We start from the raw sequence: 23,766 nt of genomic DNA on the forward strand, positions 1-23,766 counted from the left end.
AGACCAACAGAGCTGAAATATTCTTCTAAAAGTCTTTGTGTTCAGCAGAAGAAAGAAAGCCATACACATCTGGGATAGCACGAGGGTGAGTTAATGTTGAGATATTTTTCATTTTTGGGTGAACTATCCCTTTAATGATTGGTTGTGACAGGTAGGGATGGTGGGGTGCACAGTTGGGAAGAAACTAAACCATATGGAAACCATAATGCAAACATTAAACCCTTTATAAACAACATACGTTTAACACAAGACCTTTAAAATCCAGAGTATGCCTCAAATTATGATACAGACAATAAATATGGCATAAAACAACATATGCAGATAGTAGAAGCAAAGAAAATGGAATTTGCATGCATCACTTGATCAACGTCCTGTTGCTTCAAAGTTATCTTAAATACTCTAGCTCTTTAAATCTTATTTACAGACAGACTGCTAGGTATTCACATTAACATCATATTAGGAACTTCAAATGCAGAAGAAAGAAACAGAAGAAAGGCACAGACAGTCGCAGGGCGACAGTAACTAAATCAAGTGTGAAATTAGGTGAATATGAATTTGAAATGAAAATGCACAATTGGGTCTCTGTTTGAATAATGAGCCCTATTACTAAAACACAGTTGAATAGAAGACACTCCAGTTAATTAAATAATTGAGGTCATTAATGCTACACCAAAGGCTTTCGACAAAAAATAAATACAGCTCATTTACTATGAAGTGGAAGTTCTTTAAAAAAAAAAAAAAAAAAAGAAAAAGAAAACGAAAAACCAGAGCAAACTGACAGCCATATTTTGCATTTACAGATAGTAAATGCAAAGCTCAAAAATAATTCTCTCTCTTACTTAACTGTTCAAAACCAAATTTACTTCAAATAACCACTCTTATTCACACTATATCTGTATTTCTTTACAAACACAAAATTAGACTCACAGGTTGAGTTTTGAAGTGGAGTGTAGTTCAGAGCAGCAGTTTTCCTCTATTGAAATGTGAATTGTTCAAAAACACAAGAACTTTCCCCTCAAACCCCCCTGGAGTTTTACCTTATTAAAGATCATTAAGCTCTCTCTCTCTCTCTCTCTCTCTCTATGTGAGTGTATCGCAGTTAATCCATCCACATTACACATACCAAAGACCTCCAACACTTTTAAGAATTCACAATGATTTGGTCATCTAGAACCAGTTCAAACACTGATAATGTCAAGCATCTTATGTGTGGTTCTAATGAGTTTGGGGACATTATGGTCTGGAAAATTTTAAAAAGTCCTTTTTAATATGTACTTCTGTCATCTCTGTACTTCTGTCAACAGAATTTAACTTAAAGAAGAGAACATAGGATGGCAAGGAGGACATGACCAAGTTCACTTCAATGCAAAATGTTTTTAAAAGAAGTCGGCATGTTGTTTCCGAGAGTTCCGGAACTCTAAAGGATCGGACACATTATACCGACTCTCCAACAAGCGGCATCTCCTAACAGACATTTTTGCACCGGCTCCAGCATGTTTACCTTACCCTGTGGTGCAACTGGAAGCACGTTGCATGAGCAGCGAGAGACACCCAGGTTTGAATCCCGCATTGAAACCAAAAAGTAATCGGGTTCGCGTAATCACTGACGAGCGTGATTCGGAGGTTGCATTTTCCCCTCTAATATTAAAATTTTACTCCACCGATGGTTAGGTTTAGTTCTGGGGTTTGGGCTGGGGTGTACAGTTTATAAAATATGCATTCTTTTTCACTGTAGTACACCTGTACAGCTGAAAACAACTCACTTCACAACTCGCTTTTGGCGCCACTCTGTGGACATTACACCTGAAAAATGGAGCGCACACGTGCCCATATGCCCTACAACACTTACCGCTTTGGCCGCCGGGGGCACTGTTTTGCACTGTTTCGGTTAGCACAGACTGATTTTAGTTAAAGAAAAGTCAACCTACTGTTTCCGATTTCACTGTGAGATCAGCATGCCTAAAGTAGCCTAAAGATGTACTTCACGTAACATCTCAATTAACTGGTTTTACTCAAGTATGTCAAAAAAGTAAGTTTTAATACGACTGAGTTGACCAGACTGAATTACCAACCAGTCATTCTTAAGGGTCAGATTAAGTAAAAATAGCTTAAATTAATAACTGAACATTTTGACATTTTATAGTGCAGACAAATAAAGAAACGTCTGTGATTCCATAAACTGAAAGGCTTTAAATTTAGGCATACTATAAATGTTTTAATTGTTACTCAAGGTTTACAGTGTTAATGTGATCTTTATAAGTAGCTCATTTTCTCAACTGCTCAATCCCATTGACCTGATCTTACAGAAGTCACGTAACTCCCACTCAGCAAGTACACCAAGAGGAACTGATGACTGTGGATAAATGAACATGTGCAAGTGTATTTGACAAGAGGGAGAGTTTGAAAGTGAGGCGTGTGCTGCCTCTAAAAGAGGCCATTTTAGTACATTAGCTGTGATACACAGCTGCATTCTGAGCAACAGAAATCTGCAGTGGAAAAGGGGCCCATGCTCAATTCACAAAGCTGTGTGTGTGAGAGTGTGCACGCCGCAGTTCTCTGAAACTCCAAATAAGGTACTGAGCAGCAGCGTCAAGCCTAGCAGGCCCTGAACAGGAAACGCTCAAAAAGGGAGGGATGTAAGCACAGTGTAAGCACAGAAACCTTGAGTCATTATCGGAAAGAGACTCTTGGACTTGAAAGAGACTGTAGTAATGGCCCAAAAAAAGTTCTGACTCATTTTACAGTCTCATACGATTCCACATGCACAACCAAGGAACCACTAAAAATACATACCATGTCCCTGATGAAAAGAGAACTGCAGAGGCCTAAGTGTACTAGCCGAAAAAAGTATACACTATTGACACTCTCCATATTTGAATCTAATGTAACTAATCTGCCCTTATAGCCTAAACAATTTACATTATATCATTCAGACTAACGTCTATGTCCACACTCAATCTGCCTTGGAGCTGAGCTTCTCTTTCTCATTCTGCAACATGACAGACTACACACTGTCATCGTAAAACCATCCTATAACTTATAGCATCTGAGTCTATCATACAAAACCTATAAGCTAATATAAGCTATGTTGGGGGAAAAACACATTAACCTAACACCTGGGCTTTAAATGGGAGTTTAACCATGCTATCACCACTTCAATGAACATCTCTTCAAATTGCAGATACCAAGTAGTGATATTGACTGCACAGCTGATGTTAAACCTGCTCTGAATCTGTTGCCGTGTTTCAGAGCCTCTTTAAAACAAATATTTTAAAATAACTTTCATCAATACCATTAACAAACATTACAGCATCAAATGCCTAGCAGGTCATTGTACAGTCATACAGTAAGAAATGTCATCAACTTTTATTCATATATATATATATTATATACACATACACTCACACACACCAATCAGCCACAATATTGGTGCCAGACGGGCTGGTTTGAGTATTTCTGTAACTGCTGATCTCCTGGGATTTTCACACACAACAGTCTCTAGAATTTACTTCGAATGGTGCCAAAACAAAAAACATCCAGTGAGTGGCAGTTCTGCAGATGGAAATGCCTTGTTGATGAGAGAGGTCAACAGAGAATGGCAAGACCGGTTCGAACTGAAAAAGTCTACAGTAACTCAGATAACCGCTCTGTACAATTGTGGTGAGAAGAATAGAATCTCAGAATGTAATTCTGAGATGTGGGTTGGCGCTGTTTTGGCGGCACGAGGGGGACCTACACAATATTAGGCAGGTGGTTTTAAAGTTGCGGCTCAACAGTATATATATTTATATATAAAATTGTATATTTATTTTATATTGTGAGGATTATATCATTTTACTTCGCAACTTATTAATGAAGATTATTGACGCTTGTAGTTACTTCATAGTTAAATGGTTTAAACATTGTAAGATAATGTGTAAGTTAACACAAATAACCCAGAAGCTCTTAAGAATCTTAAAATATTTTTTCAACTTTTCACCCCATCTGTATACTGTAAGAAGAATAGTATTGAAGGCAATTTTTTGGAGTAAATGTCCCAGTAACACTTTACAATAAGGTTCCATTTGTTAACATTATTTAACCACATTAGTTAACATGACCTAACAATGAACAATACTTTTACAGTACGTATTAATCTTAGTTAATGTTAATTTAAACATATACTAGCCTAATACATTGTTAAAATAAAATAAAATGTAACATTAAAGCACTGTAAACTAACATGAATTAACAGTGCAAATTTTTTATTTTATTAACTAACATTAACAAAGATTTATAAATGCTGTAAAAAAAAATATATTGTTCATTGCTAGTTCATGATACCTAATGCATTTAACACATTAACAAATAGAACCTTATTGCAAAGTGTTACCAATGTCCCTTACAAAAAGTAGGCTACTTGTGTAGGATTATCATATTCATGTACAATGGTATTTACATGGTACTCCAAGGTACTTCAAAGAATACCATGGTACTTGACCAAAAACCACTCCATTGCCATGGGACATGTCCAAAAGCATATATGTATATTGTCCCAAAACAAATCATGCTACTTTCATTTACTAGGCCTTGGTCTTTGAAATACTGATTATGATATTTGACTTTTGTAATAAGCAGGGTCGTAGCAAGAAATTCTGGGCCCCCTGACTCTATATTGCTCTTGGGCCCCTTACCTTTTTAACAATGCAGTTTAATATTTGTTATGGGCCACCCTGGATCTGTGGGCCCCTATAATCGTAACTACCTTTCAACCCACTAACTAGGCCCCTGGTAACAGGCCTACTATTGTGTTGATATTTTTGTGAACATCTTCAGTATAACAATACAACTAAAGGCATTTGACTGAAAAACAGAAGAGCTACATTTGACACATTATGAGGACAGGACGTGAACGTCCATCATACTGTCTGTTTGTGATTTTACATTTAGGCTAATCTATACCAAAATGATTCATAAATTGAAAACATTGCTGTATGTAACGAAAAAAAGGGAGACTCTTGCCAAAAACAGCGCATTTAGGTTGGTCCCTGCGCTATTTGGGTAAACGCCACGCCTTGGCATGGAAAATTGTCTAAGATTGCGCCATGAGCACGTCCGGTCCTCCCATAGTGACAGACAAACCCCAAACGCCGGACCAGCCGCCTCATTGTTTCCAGTTTCGAAGCCCTTAACAAGCATATCGAAACCGCGCTATTCCCCTGCAGGATAGAGGCGCTAAAATGAACTGGACGCGGTCTATTCACGGAACTTTGATGGAAAGCCAATCAGATTTGTGGAGGTTGGTGGTGGGGGGATGTTACAGGTTGTCACCGAGTAACGGTTCAGCCCCTATACATACAACACAAAACGCGACTGGCAAATAGAACAGCCGTGGGTGCAACACATATTGCTGTCTTTACAGATATAAAAAAAAAAAAAAAAAAACACGTTACGTGTTTAAAATGAAAAAATGAAAGAAAAAAAAATCATAAGTATTGGAGAAATCATCGCTTTCATTTGCAACGCAACAAGTATTATTCTTCAGCGAGACCACTGACAAAATTATTTATTCTTGCCATAAATAGTGCATTGCGTATGGCCTACTGCTCACCCGGGGGAACTGGTTGGCAATAAAATAACAACTGCTTTCCAGCAAATGAAAGACCATCCTCGCCCCTTTCGAGCGCCTACGCGTCGCTACTGTCTCCTATTTCACCAAAAATGCGCAGCTTTTGAAAGCATTGTTAAATCTTTTCTCCCTTTGTTTGCAACAACATAGTCAAATGAAAGGTTTCCGTCTCTCACGGGTACTCACCGTTTTCGGCATTATGACAGTATTTGATCTCTTCTCTTCACGGGTGTCACAAACTAAGCTGATACAATGAAATCAACAAACAGCCAAACTTTTTCCCATCGGCTGAACTCTGTGCGCAAAAGCGAACTACCGTTACCGCCCGTCTGGAAATGCTTCTCCTCAAATCTCTCCCAGATCCAGAACGCAGAGTTCCACTTCTGTCTGCGTGTTTGTCGCTCAAAGAAGTGGTGGTGGTCCAAGAGTCGATTTCCTGCTAACGGAACTGAGTTTTGAAAACCACACCCAGCCCAGCGATGGAGGCGCACCAAAGCGCGTCTGACTAAACTCCGCCCGAATTCGCACAGGCCCCGTTATTTGCTGCTTTGTGTCACATAGACCGAGGCTCCAACGCGCGCGCTCTGAGAATGCGAGGAGGGGGTATCCCACACAATTCCAGCAGTGACGTCATTTTCCCCAGAATTTCCAGGCTTTTGGATTCCTCCCCTCAAATGGCAGAGTTTGGTACGGGAAATACTTGAGGCGAGACTTTATTTGGAGAGAAGATACATAGAGGGAAATTAGTTCAAAACGATAGTATATCTCTAAGCTATGGAGAATAAAACACGATTTAAAAATATTTTACAGTTGTACATCACTGAAGAAGCCTGCATACATGCCACTCTCTCGCTTGCAGTGGTTCAAGATTCCAAACTCACCTGATAATAGGCTAAACACAGTGGACAGTACTTAGCCTCTAAACTTGGTGAAATTCAAAACATTTGTACATAGGCCTATAGGCTACTGTGCAAAAGTAGGCACTTGGGGAAAATGTTGCATAGTGAGTATAGTGTCTTCCAAAATAATGCCATAAATAGTTTTAATTTATCAATTAACATCATACAGCTAAATCAATATATAGTATGACAACCCTTGCCTTCAAAACAGCACCAATTCTCCTAGGTACACCTGGACACAGCTTTTCTTGGTTGTTGGCAGACAGGATGTTCCAAGCTTCTTGCCACAGTTCTTCTATCTATTTCGGCTGTCTCAGTTGCTTCTGCCTCTTCATGTGATCCTAGACTGACTTAGTGATGTTGAGATCCTGGCTCTGTGATGGCCATACCATCTGTTCTATCAATTTTCAATTCTAATTGCAAAGGGAATGTTGAAATCTAAAATTGATATTTCCTACTTATACACTTATAGCAGAATAAATAAAATAACCTTTTTAAGACAAATGTTTTTGTGAAAAATATAATGCGCCTAAGACTTTTTCACAGTACTGCATGTGTAAGAACATGGGAAAGAAAGGCCTACATATGTGTAAAATAATTAGGCCCATAATTAGAAGGAATAATTTAGCTAATGGCTAATTAGACTTGGGAAATACTTAAACTGGTGTAATGAAAGTGTTAGCTCTGATATGCTTTGGCTTACTTTTGTCATGTTTGTACTTTGGTTATACTGTAAATATCCTTTCATGACCTTGAAATGCTTTTAAAGTGAGTAGTTCGACCATTCTTTTAGAGGTGCTATTAGTGGCAAAGTGGAATGGAACTGATTAGATGTCTACACTAACGAGGAGCTGTCAAAATGCCTAGGGATATCTATAGCCTAATATAGATATTATAAGACAGATAGATAGATAGACAGACAGACAGACAGACAGACAGACAGACAGATAGTCATACTTAGGTCGGTAGTCAAAAACAGTCATTAGTAGTGTTTCGTTTGTGCAAGAATAGGTGTTTTGAAGGATTCTTTGAAGTGAAAGAATAATTTTTGTACACTTCCATTGTTTCCATTGTGTTTTTAACGAATCCGTTGAATCGATGATTTGATGACTCAGTCATTACACATAAAAGATGCTGATCTTCTGCTGAACACAAATGAAGATTTTTAAAAGAATATTTCAGTTCTGTATGTCCTTGCAATGCAAGTGAATGAGTACCAAAATTTTGAAGCTCTAAAATGCTCATAAAGGCAGCATAAAAGTAATCCTCCAGCTGTTTAATCCATGTCTTCAGAAGCGATATGATAAGTGTGCATGACAAACATATCAATATTGTCATATGGATTACTTTTATGCTGCCTTTATGTGTGTTTTGGAGCTTCACATTTTTGGTACCCATTCACTTGCACTGTGAGGACCAACAGACCTGAAATATTCTTCTAAAAATCTAAGTTTGTGTTCAGCATAAGACAGAAAGTCATACACATCTGGGATGGCATGAGGGTGAGAAAATTATCAGAGAATTTTATTCCTACTATTCCTGAGAGTTGAAAAAGTAATGGTACCAATGTAGAAAATGTTATAAAGATGGATACTCCTTTGTGTAAAACCATAATACATTTTATTTTATTAATAATTAATACGAAAAAAGAATTATTTTTTTTTAATGTTGATTACAATGGTGGACATACCAACTGTAGTACTCTATTGTAGCCATGATTCTTTTGCGCAAACTATGGCCTCCTAACTATGGTTATTCTTGCATTTGATATTTTTCTGCTAAATTATAAAATTGTTTTTTTTTTTTTTTTTTTTTTTTGGTTGACAGTACAGAAGTACTGACTGCTCCGTACGGAACCATTTTTCATAATCACGTTTGCCAGGGGAACGTTTAACCTGTCGCACCGCTGGCGTGGCGTGGATTAGGATGTGTATGCAAACCGCAAAAGTTACATCAACCACTAATATTTTTCTTTCTGATTCGATCTGCACAGTCTTCCTCGTCCAGTTGGGACCTGATACGTTATTTTTGTGAACGGCCAGGCTGCAATATTAAGATGAAGAAGAAAACGGTGGGAAAGACGCGTCACGTCTTGGCCTGGATGAACAAAGCAGAGTATGAGCATGTGCTGGAGCATCTGTACTCCAGAGACCCCGCGCTGCAGAAACACGCACTGCACAGGATCTCTGCGTGGAAGGGCAGGTACGAGGGTGCGGGGGGTGTCGTGAGTGGAACATTGATGTGATGTCTTCGATAATGCATGAGAGGCATTTTAATGGAACGTGACATCTGATGTTGTTTCGTCTCTTGTTGCCATTTGTAAAGATTTGAGACATTTAGGATTTTTGGCCATAACATATAGAAGATGTTTGATCAAAATGCACATACAAGTACTAATGTGATGTAAAGAGCTGCTGTCGAATCTGCGCTGTGGTGCGTCAGCTAGACAGGATTGTTGTGGTGTTTCAGATTTACTATTTGTTGCTGTAGGTTCGGATACAACATTCCAGTGGCCGTGGAGAGCACAGCAGACCTGGTTCGGTGTCAGGTGCTGGACAGCACGGGCCAGCTGGAGGCCAATGACCTGGTGCTGCTCTATGGCATGGCACTGGTCCGGTATGTGTCTCATCCCTGCTGATTTCCTTACAGACGTGCGATAAATACTGGAGTGGAGTTTATTATTTAGTAAGTCACTGAACTAGAATGATTGTTTGTTTCAGGTTTGTCAACCTCATCACAGAACGGCAGCAGAAAAAAATCGCTAAACCTTTACGTCATTTAGCCAGAAATGTAAGTCTGAACTTATCAATTAATGTATCAATAATTTTTACTAATAAGCTGTCATAACCATAGCTCTGACACTAATTTGTTTTCTGGCAGTTAAATATCCCAGAATGGGTGGTTAACCTCAGGCACGATCTGACGCACCATAGACTCCCAACTCTGAAGTGGTGCAGAAAAGGTGAGAGACGAGCTACATACCTACTTGTAGTTTAACATTGAGATTTTAAGGGTTTTATTCATGTATTCAATTTAAAGGAACAGAGAGAATTTTGTCATCATTAACTCACCCCCATGTTCCAACCCAATGCTGTTTGCTATATCTACACACAAGTAGATACAAGGCAGAATGTCTGAGCAACTATTTTCTATGCAACGAAAATGGATTGGGGTTTACTGTTAATGTCAAAAGTGTACATACACCTTAGCCAAATACTTTTAAACTCAGTTTTTCACAATTCCTGACATTTAATCATAGAAAACATACCCTGTCTAAGGTCAGTTAGGATCACTACTTTATTTTAAGAATGTGAAATGTCTGAATAATAGTAGAATGATTTATTTGAGTTATATGACTTTAATTTCTTTCATCATATCCCCAGTGGGTCAGAAGTTTACATACACTTTGTTAGTATTTGGTAGCATTGCCTTTACATTGTTTAACTTGGATCAAACTTTTTGGGTAGCCTTCCACAAGCTTCTCGCAACAAGTTGCTGGAATCTTGGCCCATTCCTCCAGACAGAACTGGTGTAACTGAGTCAGGTTTGTAGGCCTCCTTGACGCACACACTTTTTCAGTTCTGCCCACAAATTTTCACTCGGATTGAGATCAGGGCTTCGTGATGGCCACTCCAATACCTTGACTTTGTTGTCCTTAAGCCATTTTGCCACAACTTTGGTGGTATGCTTGGTGTCATTGTCCATTTGGAAGACCCATTTGTGACCGAGCTTTAACTTCCTGGCTGATGTCTTCAGATGTTGCTTCAATATATCCACCTCATATTCCTTCCTCATGATGCCATCTATTTTATGAAGTGCACCTGTCCTTCCTGCAGCAATGCACCCCCACATCATGATACTGCCACCCCCATGCTTCACAGTTGGGATGGTGTTCTTCAGCTTGCAAGCCTCACCCTTTTCCTCCAAACATAACAATGGTCATTATAGCCAAACAGTTAATTTTTTTTGTTTCATCAGACCAGAGGACATTTCTCCAAAAAGTAAGATCTTTGTCCCCATGTGCACTTACAAACTGTAGTCTGGTTTTTTATGGTGGTTTTGGAGCAGTGGCTTCTTCCTTACTGAGCAGCCTTTCCGGTTATGTTGATATAGGACTTGTTTTACTGTGGATATAGATACTTGTCTACCTGTTTCCTACAGCATCTTCACAAGGTCCTTTGCTGTTGTTCTGGGATTGATTTGCACTTAATCTCTAGGAGACAGGCTGCGTCTCCTTCCTGAGCTGTATGATGGCTGCATGGTCCTATGGTGTTTATACTTGTGTACTATTGTTTGTACAGATGAACGTGGTACCTTCAGGCATTTGGAAATTGCTCACAATGATGAACCAAGCTTATGGAGGTCCACAATGTTTTCTGAGGTCTTGGCTGATTTCTTTTTTCCCATGATGTCAAGCAAATAGGCACCTAGTTTGAAGGTAGGCCTTAAAATACATCCACAGGTACATCTCCAGTGGAATCCAATTAGCCTATCAGAAGCTGATTGCCTAAAGGCTTAACATCATTTTCTGAAATTTTCCAAGCTGCTTAAAGGCACAGTTAACTTAGTGTATGTAAACTTCTGACCCACTGGAATTGTGATATAGTCAATTAAAAGTTAAACAATTGATGGAAATCTTACTTGTGTCATGCACAATGTAGATGTCCTAAACGACTTGCCAAAACGATATTTAGCTAATATTAAATCTGTGGAGTGGTTGTTATATTAAATATATAAAATATAAATATATTGTTATATTGGTATATTAAAAATGAGTTTTAATATATGTAAACTTCTGACTTCAACTGTATAAAATCAAACTCCACAATATACAAAACTTACGAAACTTTACTAATATTATAAGTGGACCTCAAGGAATATATTAAAATAAACTTTAAGAGAGTTTATTGCAAAAGCAGCTTAAACACCTTAATGTACATACAGGCTTCTTGGAATATAATAGAGTGCAATGTGCTGATAAAATATATTCGAGCATAACTACAAAAGTATTTCATATTTCACAATAAAAAATTCCATTATTTTTAATGATTGTATTAATTTGCGTGACTTTTCTAGGCCTGGAAATCACAATTTTAAAATTCCCTGATATTTCCAGATTTTCCATGACCATGAGAACCCTAAATCAATAAAACAATCAAAAATATTACAGCAATAAACTAATATCTTATGACTACATTCAGCTTCCTCGAGGCCTCATATACAAATAAGGAAAAGAGAAAAGCAATATTTGATTTCAGTGAGTGGGCAGCTGTACACGGCTTAGAGCGTGTTTCACTCAAAACGAGCACAAGCTGTCAGTTGCTCACGTGACAGTCAGTGGCCATCCTGAGGAGAGATCTGACACAAGGTGCTCGAAAGCTGTTCAGAAAAAGTTTCAAAGAGAGTATGAATAGAACTGAGAGCTGGTGTGATCCCGTGAAGTTCGACAGAAGATTGCAGCACCTGTGAGGGGAGAATTTTGAGGGAGCGTACTCCGAGGCACGCTAGAGATCGATGACGCACGTCTCCATTAAATCGCAATGTAACAAATTAAATATTTATATATTATAAACTATTGTACAATGTTTGTTCGAGTTGATTAATTCGATTTTTTGTATTTTAATTTGATTATTGGCTAACGATTCTTGATTCAGAAATTATTTTTTGAAGATCAGTGCATATAAATCGGCAGGATTAGTAATCGATGCATCAAGAAAATGAGTGAATCATTACACACCTGCTCATGATTAAACGTTATGATGTCAAACCTGCGGCATAGGTGCCATATTTGATTTGAGAGCGCATAACCACCTGCAGTTAAAATTTTGATCTGTTCAACACAGCTATCCTATAGTTACAGTAGACTTGGGGATGAATAAATGATGGCAAATTTTTCATTTTTGGCTGATTCCTACAAAATCTGTGACTCTAAACTCAGCTGTTTATATACAGTATACGTCTTCATGCCGTGTATGTATTTATTTTTATGTGATTGTGTTTATGTTCGTTTGTACCTCAGGTTGTGGATTTGTCCTGGATTGGTTGCAAAAGGAGTACTGGTCTCGCCAGCTGGGCGGTCAGCTGACTGAAGACTGGGAGTCTTCATCAGAAGAGGAGGGTGAAGAGGAGGGGGCTAAAAGACAAGAGGGATATCTGCTCTTTAAACAGAGAGAGATAGAGGGACACAGTGAGTTTGAACTAAAGACTGGTGTCTTTCGCACAAAGTCGTTTGTGATGTTCCGTCAAGGAAGGAGTGAGACATTTAGACATTTCAGGCTTGTTGCAGTATGATAGCACAATTGTTTACAATTGTACAAAATACATATAAGAAACTAAATACATTAATAGTATATAAACAAAATTTTATATTTCTTAAAATGCAAGCATTATCTTGGGTTCCCAGTGTTCTATCTGTAAATGAAGTTATGTAGTAATAAATAGCAGGCAGTTTAATATTTATTGTCTTTTGATTCCTTTTAGAGAAAATCAGAGAACTCCTCATCTCTTATGAACAAGAACAGTTTCAGGTAAATCTTCCATGATCAAAGGAATATTCTGGGTTCAATACAAGTTCAATACAATAATATTGATGACCACAAACATTTTTTTTTGACTTGCCCCTCCTTTAAAAAAAGCACAAATCTGGGTTACAGTGAGGCACCTACAATGAAAGCAAAAGGGGCCAATTTTTTTAATGTTAAAATACATAAATGTTTAGCCACATTTCATAAACAATATGTGTGTTAACATGATTTTAGTGTGATAAAACTTACTAACCTTTTCTGTGTAAAGTTATAACCAAATATACAGCTTCACTGCCATGATGATGTAATGTCAACAAATCCTAAAATGACTGTAAACATTACAATTTAAACAACTTTACAGATCACATAATACATGAGTTTTAACAGAAGAATTAATGTAAGTGCTTTTATAAAATTATAAGCTTAACATTTCTGCCTTTAAACCCTCCGAAAATGTGCCCCATTCACTTCCATTGTAAGTCACTGTAACCTCTATTATTGCATTTTTTTTAAAGAAAAGGATGGACGATGTGTGTGATTTCCTTACTTCTACAGAACACACATTATGATTTTAAGAAGAATATTTCAGTTCTGTAGGTACATACAATGCAAGTGAATGTGTGCCAAAATGTTGACACTCCAAATAGCACATAAAGGCAGCATAACAGTAATCCATATGACTCCAGAGTTTTAATCCATATCTTCAGACACGTCATGATAGGTGTGGGTGAGAAACAGATCAATATTTAAGTCCTTTTTTGGTAGAAATTCACCTCCCCGCCCAGTAGGTGGCAATATGCATGAAGAATGTGAATCATCAAAAATATAAGAAGAATGTGAAAGTTAAAGTGGAGGTTGACTGAGCAGGGAGAAGAATTTATAGTAAAAAAGGACTTAATTATTGATCTGTTTCTCACCCACACCTATCATATCTCTTCTGAAGACATGGGTTAAACCACTGGAGGATTACTTTGATGCTGATTTATGTGATTTTTGGAGCTACAAAATTCACGTGCATTGTATGGACCTACAGAGCTGAGATATTCTTCTAAAAATATTCATTAGAGTTCAGCAGATGAAATAATGCCATACACATCTTGGATGGCATAAGGGTGTGTAAATGATGAGAGAATTTAAATTTTTGGGTGAACTATTCCTTTAATTAACCAAGCTCATATTGTTCTAGCGCTCACCACCAGAGGGCAGGATGAGCTTACGTTTGCGTGAGCCCTGTCTTATGACTTTGTATGAAAAATGGTGGTGGTCGTGCACAGTTCTGTGTATGTTAGACTGCTAAAAACCAACCTGAGGAGCTTTTTTGTGTCAAATGTCAAACATTGTGTGTTGTGTGTACTAATGCAATGAGATTTTTAAAGTTTAGAGTCTCCCATAACCAGCACTTGAAGGGTGTAACTCTTTACTGTGTTTCAGCTCTTCTGTGTTAGCACCAGGGTTGTTACAGCTTTAATAATTTCACTAGTTTTATTTCATTTTGTGTTTGACTTTGTTTGGTTTCAGTTTAATTTTAATGGCCCTTAAATAGTTTTTATTTTGTTTGTATTTTTTGAAAATGGCTATTTTTAGTTTATTTATTTTTTTTAGATTTCATCTGTTATAACACAAAATATTATCTGTAACATTCACGTAAGGTTGTGTTTGTTAACATTAGTTAACTACATCAGGTAACATGGACTAACAATGAACAACACTTACAGCTAAATTAATCTTGGTTCATGTTAACATGTACTGGTACATTTTCAACATTAAAAGTTATGTTATGGTATATTTATGGTATATTTTAACATTAGGTAATGCATTATAAACTAACAAACAACAATGAACAATTGTAGATTTATAAATTACAACTTTGCCACATGCTGATTTGTTGTGGTGTCATCCAGAGCCCCTCCCCCAGATTTCTGTGCATCTAAACATCACATATGCAGGTGACGTGTGGTTGGTTGTTTTTACATGTTCATCAGATGGCTGCTCGCTTGTTCTTTTTGATGGAATACATCGAGAAATCAGGCTTGAGAGATTATTTAAATAAGATCATCAACGTTTATTGAAAATCCAAAAAACTGTGTTAAAAATTACGAAAGTAATTTTCTGTGATTCTATTTAGTTTTAGTTCGTAATGTAGTGGGCTTTTATAATTTCAGTTTAGTTTTAGTTTTTTAAAACTCCAACTGTTATTTTTATTTGAGTTTTTGTTAACGATAATAACCTTTTGGTTGGCGCAGAATTGTTGTGGCATCCCACTTTTATACACAATTGAAAAAACAGAGCACACCAATTACCATTTCAGGGACATTTAAAGATTAATTATTAAATTAAATAAAGGTTACTTATGTTTTTTTCAGTAATATATTTTCTCCTGTCTTAATTAAATGTACAGAGTCAACTATAAGTTTAACAATATATTTATAGGTTGATTTCAGAAATAACACACTTTACCTTTAAGACATTAGAGAGTGTGAGTGTGTGTGTGCCTTGTGTTTTTCGAACGTTTAATATTGTATTATGAATCTGTGGAGTGATGCACACCAAATTTTATATAGCAATAATTACAACAGGTTATAATTGTTTCTGCTGTTACTATTATGTATTTTAATGGCTAGTTGAGGTATCAATGTTTAATCATAATGCCCAGTGTTTTTGTGCTATTATGACAGACGTATGAAGAGCTGGCAAAGCAGGGAAGACAGTGTGGAGTGTGGCCTGATGCCAGCGCTGATCTGAGCTGGATCCTGACACAAATCAAACATTTCGCCACAGAGGCCAGGTGTGTGTGAATGGTATAAATGAGCAAGTCTTTATTACTGCTATGTTAATGTTATTTCTTTTTATAGTTTGTCTAGTGGTACTAAAAACAGTTTAGTGTAAAAATAAATAAATATATATAATTTTCTGACAGTTCTTTCATATGTCAGGCTTTACAGGGTTAAATCTTATGTCTGTCATTGTGGCCAAATTGAACATCTGTTCTGTGTCTGTGTTATAGAGACATACTCATTGATGTATTAGTGCATGATGGATTTCTTATTCCCACTGCAGAACAACTGCAGTCTCTGAATATTGACCCCTCAGGTACACACACACACACACAGTCTGCATTTATAGAGCAGATACTCACTCTTTACAAATTATAACTTCCCTGTCTCTGTCACTTTCTCTCTGTAGAGGACTCTTTGGATGTTTTCACCCCATGTCTTCCTCGAGTGTTCTTGCAGTTGTGGTTGCCTCTGTTGAAGGTCCTGAATTCATCTGTCTTTATTATTCTGATCCTGGACAAACTCTTCAATGAGCTCTCGAACGAGCCGACCAATCACAGAACTTACTACATTGCTTCCTGGATCTCAGAAATTTTACGCTGCAATAGCAAAAGTATGTACCAAGAAGTGTGTGTGTGTGTGTGTTTAATTGTATGCGTAAGCTTTTGGACACTTAAGCCACACTTATAATAAATGAATTAAAATAAAATAAAATTGCATAGATAAAGTATCAATAAGTGACATCTGCCAACAAATTATGCTAGACCTATTCTCTGAACTAACTTCAATTTTCTTAGCCATTTTTGCAATTATTTTCAACCAACTGGTCTCAAGGATCATTTTAGTGGATGTGTGTTAGTGAATAAGTCAGTTTCCCTCAAATTTACACAGGTGTCCATGCAGAGTATGTATGCAGAATACCGTAACTGTGGAGATCTTCCACTAAGTTTGACACCTAGAAATTGTCCAAATACTGAGAAATAATTAAATGGTCCTAATTTGAAACAGTATATCTATTTATAATGCTTGCAGGCAGCCTAACAAATGTCTTTTTTTGTATATATATATTTTTTGCTTAAAGTTTGTAAATGCCATTTTTGTTTTATATTTTGTCATTGTAATGATACTCATACATTTTAAAGTGTTGCTAAAGTGTTCAAATACATTTCGGGTAGAGCCCGACCGATACAAATTCACTGATTACCGATATGGTGGCCGATATAGTTAATTTTTGAGCTGGAATGAAAACAGACCATTTCTATGTGGATTTTTCCCTGATTTTTCACTGATATGACTACTATGAAAAGGTACTCAGAAGGCTGCTTTCTTAAATATTTTTATCAAAGAATATTTGACATTATTATTATACATTGTCAACAAATTCTAGAATGAACACTGAGAAAATAAAGAATAAATAAAAATACAATAAATAGCTTAATAAACATCAGTACTGTACGTTTAGTATAAGTCAGTTGCTGACGATTTTAAAAAAGAATAAATCATAATACAATAAATAGCTAAATAAACATCAGTACTACTGTTTAGTATCAGTCAAATGCTGACTATATTAATACTGCCGAGTCAAGATAAACAGCGGCAGCGGTGTTACACTGTATTCTGCTATACAAGTTCAGGGGAAACTTTCAATGGTGGAAAACCAGACTTTTAAATATTACATTTTATAAATGCAATGACTGGAATTGTTCGGTTGTAGGGGGTACCAAACTGTGAATCCTGAACAAAACAGTTTGGTGAATACATGTTTAATCATTAGCTTCCACTCAGCTGACAACAATGAAAATAGCTACTTGATTAGCTAGTTAGCTATAAGCTCGTTGTCACAGAAAGTAAAAGACAAACGTTGTTTATTTTGCTTTCCAGCATTGTGTCTCACCAACTAGGTAATAACATAGCGTGAAATCACTCAACAGACACAATCCACCACCGCACTGTTGTCTGCTGAGCTGCAAAAAGATGCTGTGATGTTTACCTTTCAATCTGCTACATTACTGACTGCACTGACAATATATATTGTATATCGGTCAGGAACTAGTTTCGGGGCCATCATTTTGTGTGTCTGTGTGTTGCAGGTGAATCGAAAGCTCACAGACGGCAGAAGATAATGAAAGAAAGAATCTTCATAAACAGATTACAGTTTCCATGGCGGGATCTCATCTCTTCATGTGTGAATGCACCATGTCCAGCCACACCATTCCTGCTACGACAGTGAGTAGATGCAAATAGATGCACACAAAGAAAGAGACATACATTACACACAGCGTGGGTGAAGGTAATTAAATGAACTTCTTTTCTATTAAGGATTTTGAGTGATATGGATAAGCCCCTCCCAACCGACACACAGCAAAACCTGCTTCAGCTCTGCAGCATCTACACGCAGTGTTACCATGGAGACTCTTCCCCTGAACCCTCAGACCCTGCTCAGCCTGTCTACACCTTACAGAGCCTTCAGGAGAGGCTCGTTGGTGACACGTCACAGAACAGGGACACCCCCGCTTCTAACCGCACCCCTGCATCTCTGCAGGCTCCGCCCATGGAGGAGCTCCAGGAAAAGCTAAGCCCAGAAACTCTACAGGAGAGAAACTCTGCGTTAAGAGGATCAGCTTGGAGCGTGTGCACAGGTGAATTGCAATCTTATTTTTTAGAAAATTGTCATTCATATACAGTTGAATCAGTGTGTCCAATTCTTTTAAACGAAATCTCTATTAATTATTTACTTTAGCTGATTTTCTTGTCACATCAGATAAGGTCCCCTGGAAACAGTATCCACTAGGGAAGGTTCCTGGACAATCTGAGGACCCCTCCTGTTTGATGGTGGAGTCACATTCGACATTTACTGTGTTCGACCAGCAGGTGGAGCTTGATCAACTCCCCCAGCACCATGGCAACAGGAAGTGAGTCTTGTACATCTTAATGTACATTAGTTAAAAAAAATATTTTCCATTAAACATGACTAAAGCTTTGTCAACAGCATCTGTGGCCTGCTTTCATTTACCTCAGAAAATAATGTTAGCTCATCCGTCAAATTGTAAAAATTAACAATTAATGGAATCCTAATAGGCAGCATGGACGGAGGGTTTAAAAGCAAAATTGTTAAGCTTATATTTTTGTATAACCACTTATTTAAAAATGATCTGTGAAGTTGTCTTGACCATCCTTTTGAGGTGGGGGGGTGGAAGAGGGTAAAAAGCTTCCTATGACAATTTTCTCTGGACTTAATTTAGATTAGCGCCATATTTAATTTTTGACTTGAATGAAAAAGAGGCTGTGATGGGAAAAACAAGAGTTTCTTCAATGGGTTTTACTGTTTAAATTATTTTTTATTGCTCATCTGACGAAACATTGAACAAACATATTTCCAGAAACTTCCAGAAGACAAAATACATTTCCGTCAAAAATTAAATATGGAGTAAACTTCATAGCTTCAAAGTTTTAATCACCATTAATGGCTTGAGGGTAAATGATGAGAGTATTCATTTTTGGGTGAGCTATTCCTTTGAAGCTAATAGACATGAACTGAAAGCCACAAAACTCCAATTTTGATGTCATTGGGTCTTTAAAGTTAATGTCAGTTGTAGTTCAAAATGTGATTTTCAAAAAATTGCGTTTTCATCCACAGTGTTCCACTTCAGAGTAGAGGGCCCACTGGATCAGAAGGACCTCTTTGGACTCACAGTGATCTAAGCAAACTCAAAGCTGGACTCACACTGTTTTAATACACGTACCCAAATAACACTTGCTTCTGATGTTCAGTAGCCTGAAGTTACGCTCAGCTGCCATCCCTGAACTACGAACCCTGTCCAGGCACACACATGGATCATGTTAAAAACACTTGGGGGCAAAGTTGGACTCATGCTCTTCTAGATCAACTCCTCTCTGGCCCTTCTCTCTGACATTATGATGCTGTTGTGTTTCACAATTCGAAACATGAACATGTTTTTGTTTTATAATTCAATGTTTGTTAATGAGAGGAGGAATATCAGCTGTCTATCTTCCCTTAATATCTTAATTTACGTCGCCGGCTGCAAGTTTGCTTCTTTGTCTTGATTAAGTCCTACAGTGTGCTGGTTTAAACTGTTTGAAAAATGGTAAAAATGTAATGGTAATAGTATATACAGTTTATATAAATTACAAAAACTTTTTGAACTTAAAAACATGCAAAAAAAAAAAATGTGTATTGTGCATTTATCTCAGTTCTATGCCTCTGTTTGGGACAAAAATATAGCCATCTGCTTTCTATTCAGGTCCTTGAATAATAATATCTATCCTTATGGACCCCTGTTGTCTGTCGTAATCCCTTACTCTCTATATTGTTCCTTTTTTGGAAAATTGTGGAAGAGTAATGGTGCCTTTCTGTTTCCTTACACTATTGGAACAAATGGGAATGCACGTATACAGAAATTAACCCTGCTATAGTTTATTTCCCTGTTCTAAATCCGGAAATGTGAAAAGGGTTCATTCCCTTTTTTGAGTGGACAGGAGAGTGAGAATTGTTTAATGATATGACCACTTCAACCAATAGTAAGTAGTTAGCGTCATGCACAATCAACCAATAGGAACACAGGCATGATAACAGTTAACCAAATAGAGTCTGGCTTTATTGAGAGAAACAAACACCTTTTGTCATTGAGACTTACATTTTGTTTGAGTCCACAGACCCAAAGCATTATAAAATTTTTCCCCCTTTTTCACGTTTTTTTTCTTTCAATTTTCTTGGTTCACGTTTTTGTCATATTTAAAACAAGTTCAAAAGCAACATGTTTCATTCAGTAGAGAGTAAAACATACTATTGTATGTCATCATCACAGCACTAGACTCAAAAGTGTTAAGACCACTCGGTCAACCTGCGAAAGCGCGAAAAAACCCACGATACAAGGGGAGGAAAATGTTAAATGAACAGCAAAACTTGAATTTAAGAACACATTTTCAAGATCATCCACACTACTGCACAAATTGCCGCAATTAGCATTTTATAAGAGCAAACATCAAGGATAATTTCTTTCATAAAGGATTTGTAGTAATACTGCTGTTAGTTCCTGAGAATCAATGTGTTGATGAGAGTGTGTTTGTGTAAGTGAGTTATAGCTGGTGTAGTTCAGTATTGAAAATATACATTTAAATGTACAGATTACATCAGCTCTGCAGCCAGTGACCTTAGAAATCCTACTGAGCAATCTTGTGAGAAATGCCCATCTAAGATTGTTGCTTTTTTCCTTTGGGCATGTTCATTTGTCCTGTAGCTTCTCTTTCTTGGACATTCTAGACACACTTCATCTAAAAATCAGCCAGTCCATGAAGTGTACTGATTTGAGAATGACTTGAGATTTGAAATTACAAGCAGGACAGAGAAACATCATCATCATTTATCGTTTGCACTTTGGCTTGGTGGGAAATACGAGCAAGAAGCAAAGTGCTCAATGCTGTACAGTCTGTGCTCGACTCGCAAAACAAAAGAGGTTCAAACTGTAAGGCAGGTTACGAGGTGTGTATGTTCATATTTGTGTGGACATCTCTCAGTACAAGAGCTCAAATTTCACTGGTGAGAGAACGTGTGTGTGTGTGTGTGTGTGTGTCAACTTCAAGTTAATCAAACTCACTTCCTTATTGGCTAAAGTATTTTTGTTTTTACAATATTGTGCAAATTCCATCAAACTGAAGTTTCATCATTAACCTGCAATGGCACCTCCATGTCTGTAGATGTATCTGTAGAAGGTAAACTATGTTACAGGTGAAACAGCTGTGAATTTACCATAAATTCACACTAGTGCACACACAATAGTCAGCCATTTACATTAAATCAATACTAATGATAGCATGTGATCACTTAAACTGACTGGTTGTCAAGGCAACCCATTGAGTCTATTTGTGTCTGTTTGAGAGATCCTGCTCTGATAAGCTGGTAGATTTAGATTGTAGGGTGTCTGTGTAAGCAAAATGCACAAATACTGTGCAAATATAAGAGGTTTGACATTAATTGCAATATTTACAAAGAGAAAAATATATTAGGAGCACACTAATACAGTCAGAATGTGTCTCTCCTGAATCTATACCTTCAACAGAGAAAGAGTAAATTATATAAATCCCCGTCCTAAATCCTCCAGCCAAACAGAAAGGAAGTTTAGCTTCATTGAGATAAACTATCACTTTCCAAAATAATCTAGAAACAGATACCTTAAATCTGCATGTTGCATATTACATATTGAGGCATGGAAAAGTTGAGAGAGAGAGAAAGAGAGAGAGAGATCCCTGTCTGTAGTGCTCTGCCTGGCAGGAAATAAGCCATCTCTATGGGCTACTCAAGTGACACACGGTATCACTGACATTATGGCATTATATTTCTTTATCCCTTTTTTTTATTTTATTTTTTGTAAAAACTAAGCTTTTTTCTTTTTTTTTTTTTTTTTTAAATATATAGCTATATATACTCATAAGTGTTACTGTACAGCTCAGAAATATATATTTTATACAATCAAGAAATAGATACAATTTGTATCAACAAGCAAAAGGTCGTTTCTGGACATTTGATGCATGGTAGCTTGCTGCTCAACTGTTTCTGAACCTAGAAGTACAAGGAGCGGACAACAATGTCTTATTTTACACTCTTTAAGAAAAAAGACTGCTCTAGAAAGAAACAATATCCTTCGATTAGTTTGCTTCTAGGTTCAGTGGAGAAGGAGACCCAACCCTAAAGACACTTCCCAGCTAACAAAAAAAGGTCCTCAGAACGTCCCTTAAATGGCCTCTACGAACGTCCCACGAACATTCATGTGAAGGGTCCTCTTGCCGTCCTCCGGACGTTCAAAGGGATGTTCACAGGACGTCCATTCTGGACGTTTAGGGGACGTTCACAGAGACCATTTAGGGGACGTTCTGAGGACCTTTTTTGTTAGCTGGGTAAAGAATATCCACATTCCTTATGGTTAAATCCAATATGGGTTTATATTTTAGTTTAATTTTTCCTTTGTCTGAGTTGCAAGGTGTCAGGTCTGATAATAAAAGAGAACACATGGGCGAATGGATTTTGCAAGTGTTGTTATGAAAATGTCAGATGAGGGACGATATAGAGATGGTCGCATACCCTGGCCCGGATGAAAATTGGACTTGTAGCGAATGTTCCATCTCTGTAAATCAAATACACGTTTAGGCTGAAACATACTTTACACAAGCATGTGAACAACGTGAACGCTTACAGCAATGCAAGCTGAAATTCACATATTGTTGCTTTCTGAAATGTGTCTGAACTAGAGGTCTGCTTCCAAGTATAACCCTGGGTGTGTAATTTAATTTTTTTTTTTATAATAATGAAAAAAATAAAAATAAAATTACTATCTATCTATATATATATATATATATATATATATATATATATATATATATATATATATATTATTTTATTTTTTTTCATTAATTACAAACCCAGTAATTAATATATAATTCTAGCCCGGTTCCGGCTTCTGAACTCAATGCATTACATTCTTAGCATTGCCACAAGGGGAGCTATAGCGAATATAAGGGCAAAGTCTGATTAACTCTGATTAACTACTGTCATGACGGTACAACAGTTTGAAGAGAATCTTGCCAAGCAAACATGTTTATAGCTACATTTATAGCATGTAAACATGCTTATAAGCTATCTACCTGAATATTAACAAATCTGGTTTAATGGCACAGTAATGGTGAGTATTGGGGTTTGTTACGCCATGGTCACACAAGATTGCATGTTCAGTATACACCGATCAGCCACAACATTAAAACCACCTGCCTAATATTGTATAGGTCCCCCTCGTGCCACCAAAACAGCACCAACCCTCATCTCAGAATAGCATTCTTAGATTCTGTTCTGCTCACTACAATTGTACAGAGGGGTTATCTGAGTTACCGTAGTCTTTCTGTCAGTTCAAACCAGTCTGGCCATTCTCTGTTGACCTTTCTCGTCAACAAGG

The 23,766-nt window shown here is 37.1% G+C and overlaps 2 protein-coding genes across 3 annotated transcripts in view; one reads left to right on the plus strand and one right to left on the minus strand.

The window, feature by feature from the left end:
* The window catches only part of LOC127438806 (moesin), a 39,735-nt gene extending 33,669 nt beyond the window's left edge, over positions 1–6,066 (minus strand). The window contains exon 1 of the mRNA XM_051694662.1: positions 5,795–6,066. Coding sequence (XP_051550622.1) covers positions 5,795–5,806 — 12 coding nt within the window. The 5' untranslated portion in view covers positions 5,807–6,066. The remainder of the gene's footprint in view (positions 1–5,794) is intronic.
* A 2,328-nt stretch (positions 6,067–8,394) lies between these two features.
* Positions 8,395–22,245, plus strand: las1l (LAS1 like ribosome biogenesis factor). 2 transcript variants are annotated; one of them, XM_051694644.1, is made up of 13 exons: positions 8,395–8,709; positions 8,998–9,123; positions 9,228–9,297; positions 9,388–9,469; positions 12,527–12,694; positions 12,988–13,034; positions 15,707–15,816; positions 16,036–16,121; positions 16,215–16,418; positions 17,896–18,031; positions 18,125–18,444; positions 18,546–18,717; positions 19,443–22,245. In XM_051694644.1, exons 1-13 carry the CDS (start codon positions 8,564–8,566, stop codon positions 19,537–19,539), a joined length of 1,764 nt encoding a protein of 587 aa, XP_051550604.1. In that variant the 5' UTR covers positions 8,395–8,563; the 3' UTR covers positions 19,540–22,245. The 2 variants fall into 2 exon arrangements, with proteins under 2 accessions (XP_051550604.1, XP_051550612.1); XM_051694652.1 differs by having other exon boundaries at positions 18,567–18,717.
* Positions 22,246–23,766: the final 1,521 nt, after the last annotated feature.

The sequence above is a fragment of the Myxocyprinus asiaticus genome, chromosome 4, assembly GCF_019703515.2.
Source record: "Myxocyprinus asiaticus isolate MX2 ecotype Aquarium Trade chromosome 4, UBuf_Myxa_2, whole genome shotgun sequence".
Taxonomy (NCBI): Eukaryota; Metazoa; Chordata; class Actinopteri; order Cypriniformes; family Catostomidae; genus Myxocyprinus; species Myxocyprinus asiaticus.

What these genes read in the sequence shown, in the direction of transcription:
- las1l (XM_051694644.1), top strand. Translation starts at nt 8,564, where the DNA reads ATGAAGAAGAAAACGGTGGGAAAGACGCGTCACGTCTTGGCCTGGATG. An exon ending in TATGGCATGGCACTGGTCCG is followed by an intron (nt 9,124 to 9,227) that starts GTATGTGTCTCA and finishes TGTTTGTTTCAG; the next exon opens with GTTTGTCAACCTCATCACAG. An exon ending in TCTGAAGTGGTGCAGAAAAG is followed by an intron (nt 9,470 to 12,526) that starts GTGAGAGACGAG and finishes TTTGTACCTCAG; the next exon opens with GTTGTGGATTTGTCCTGGAT.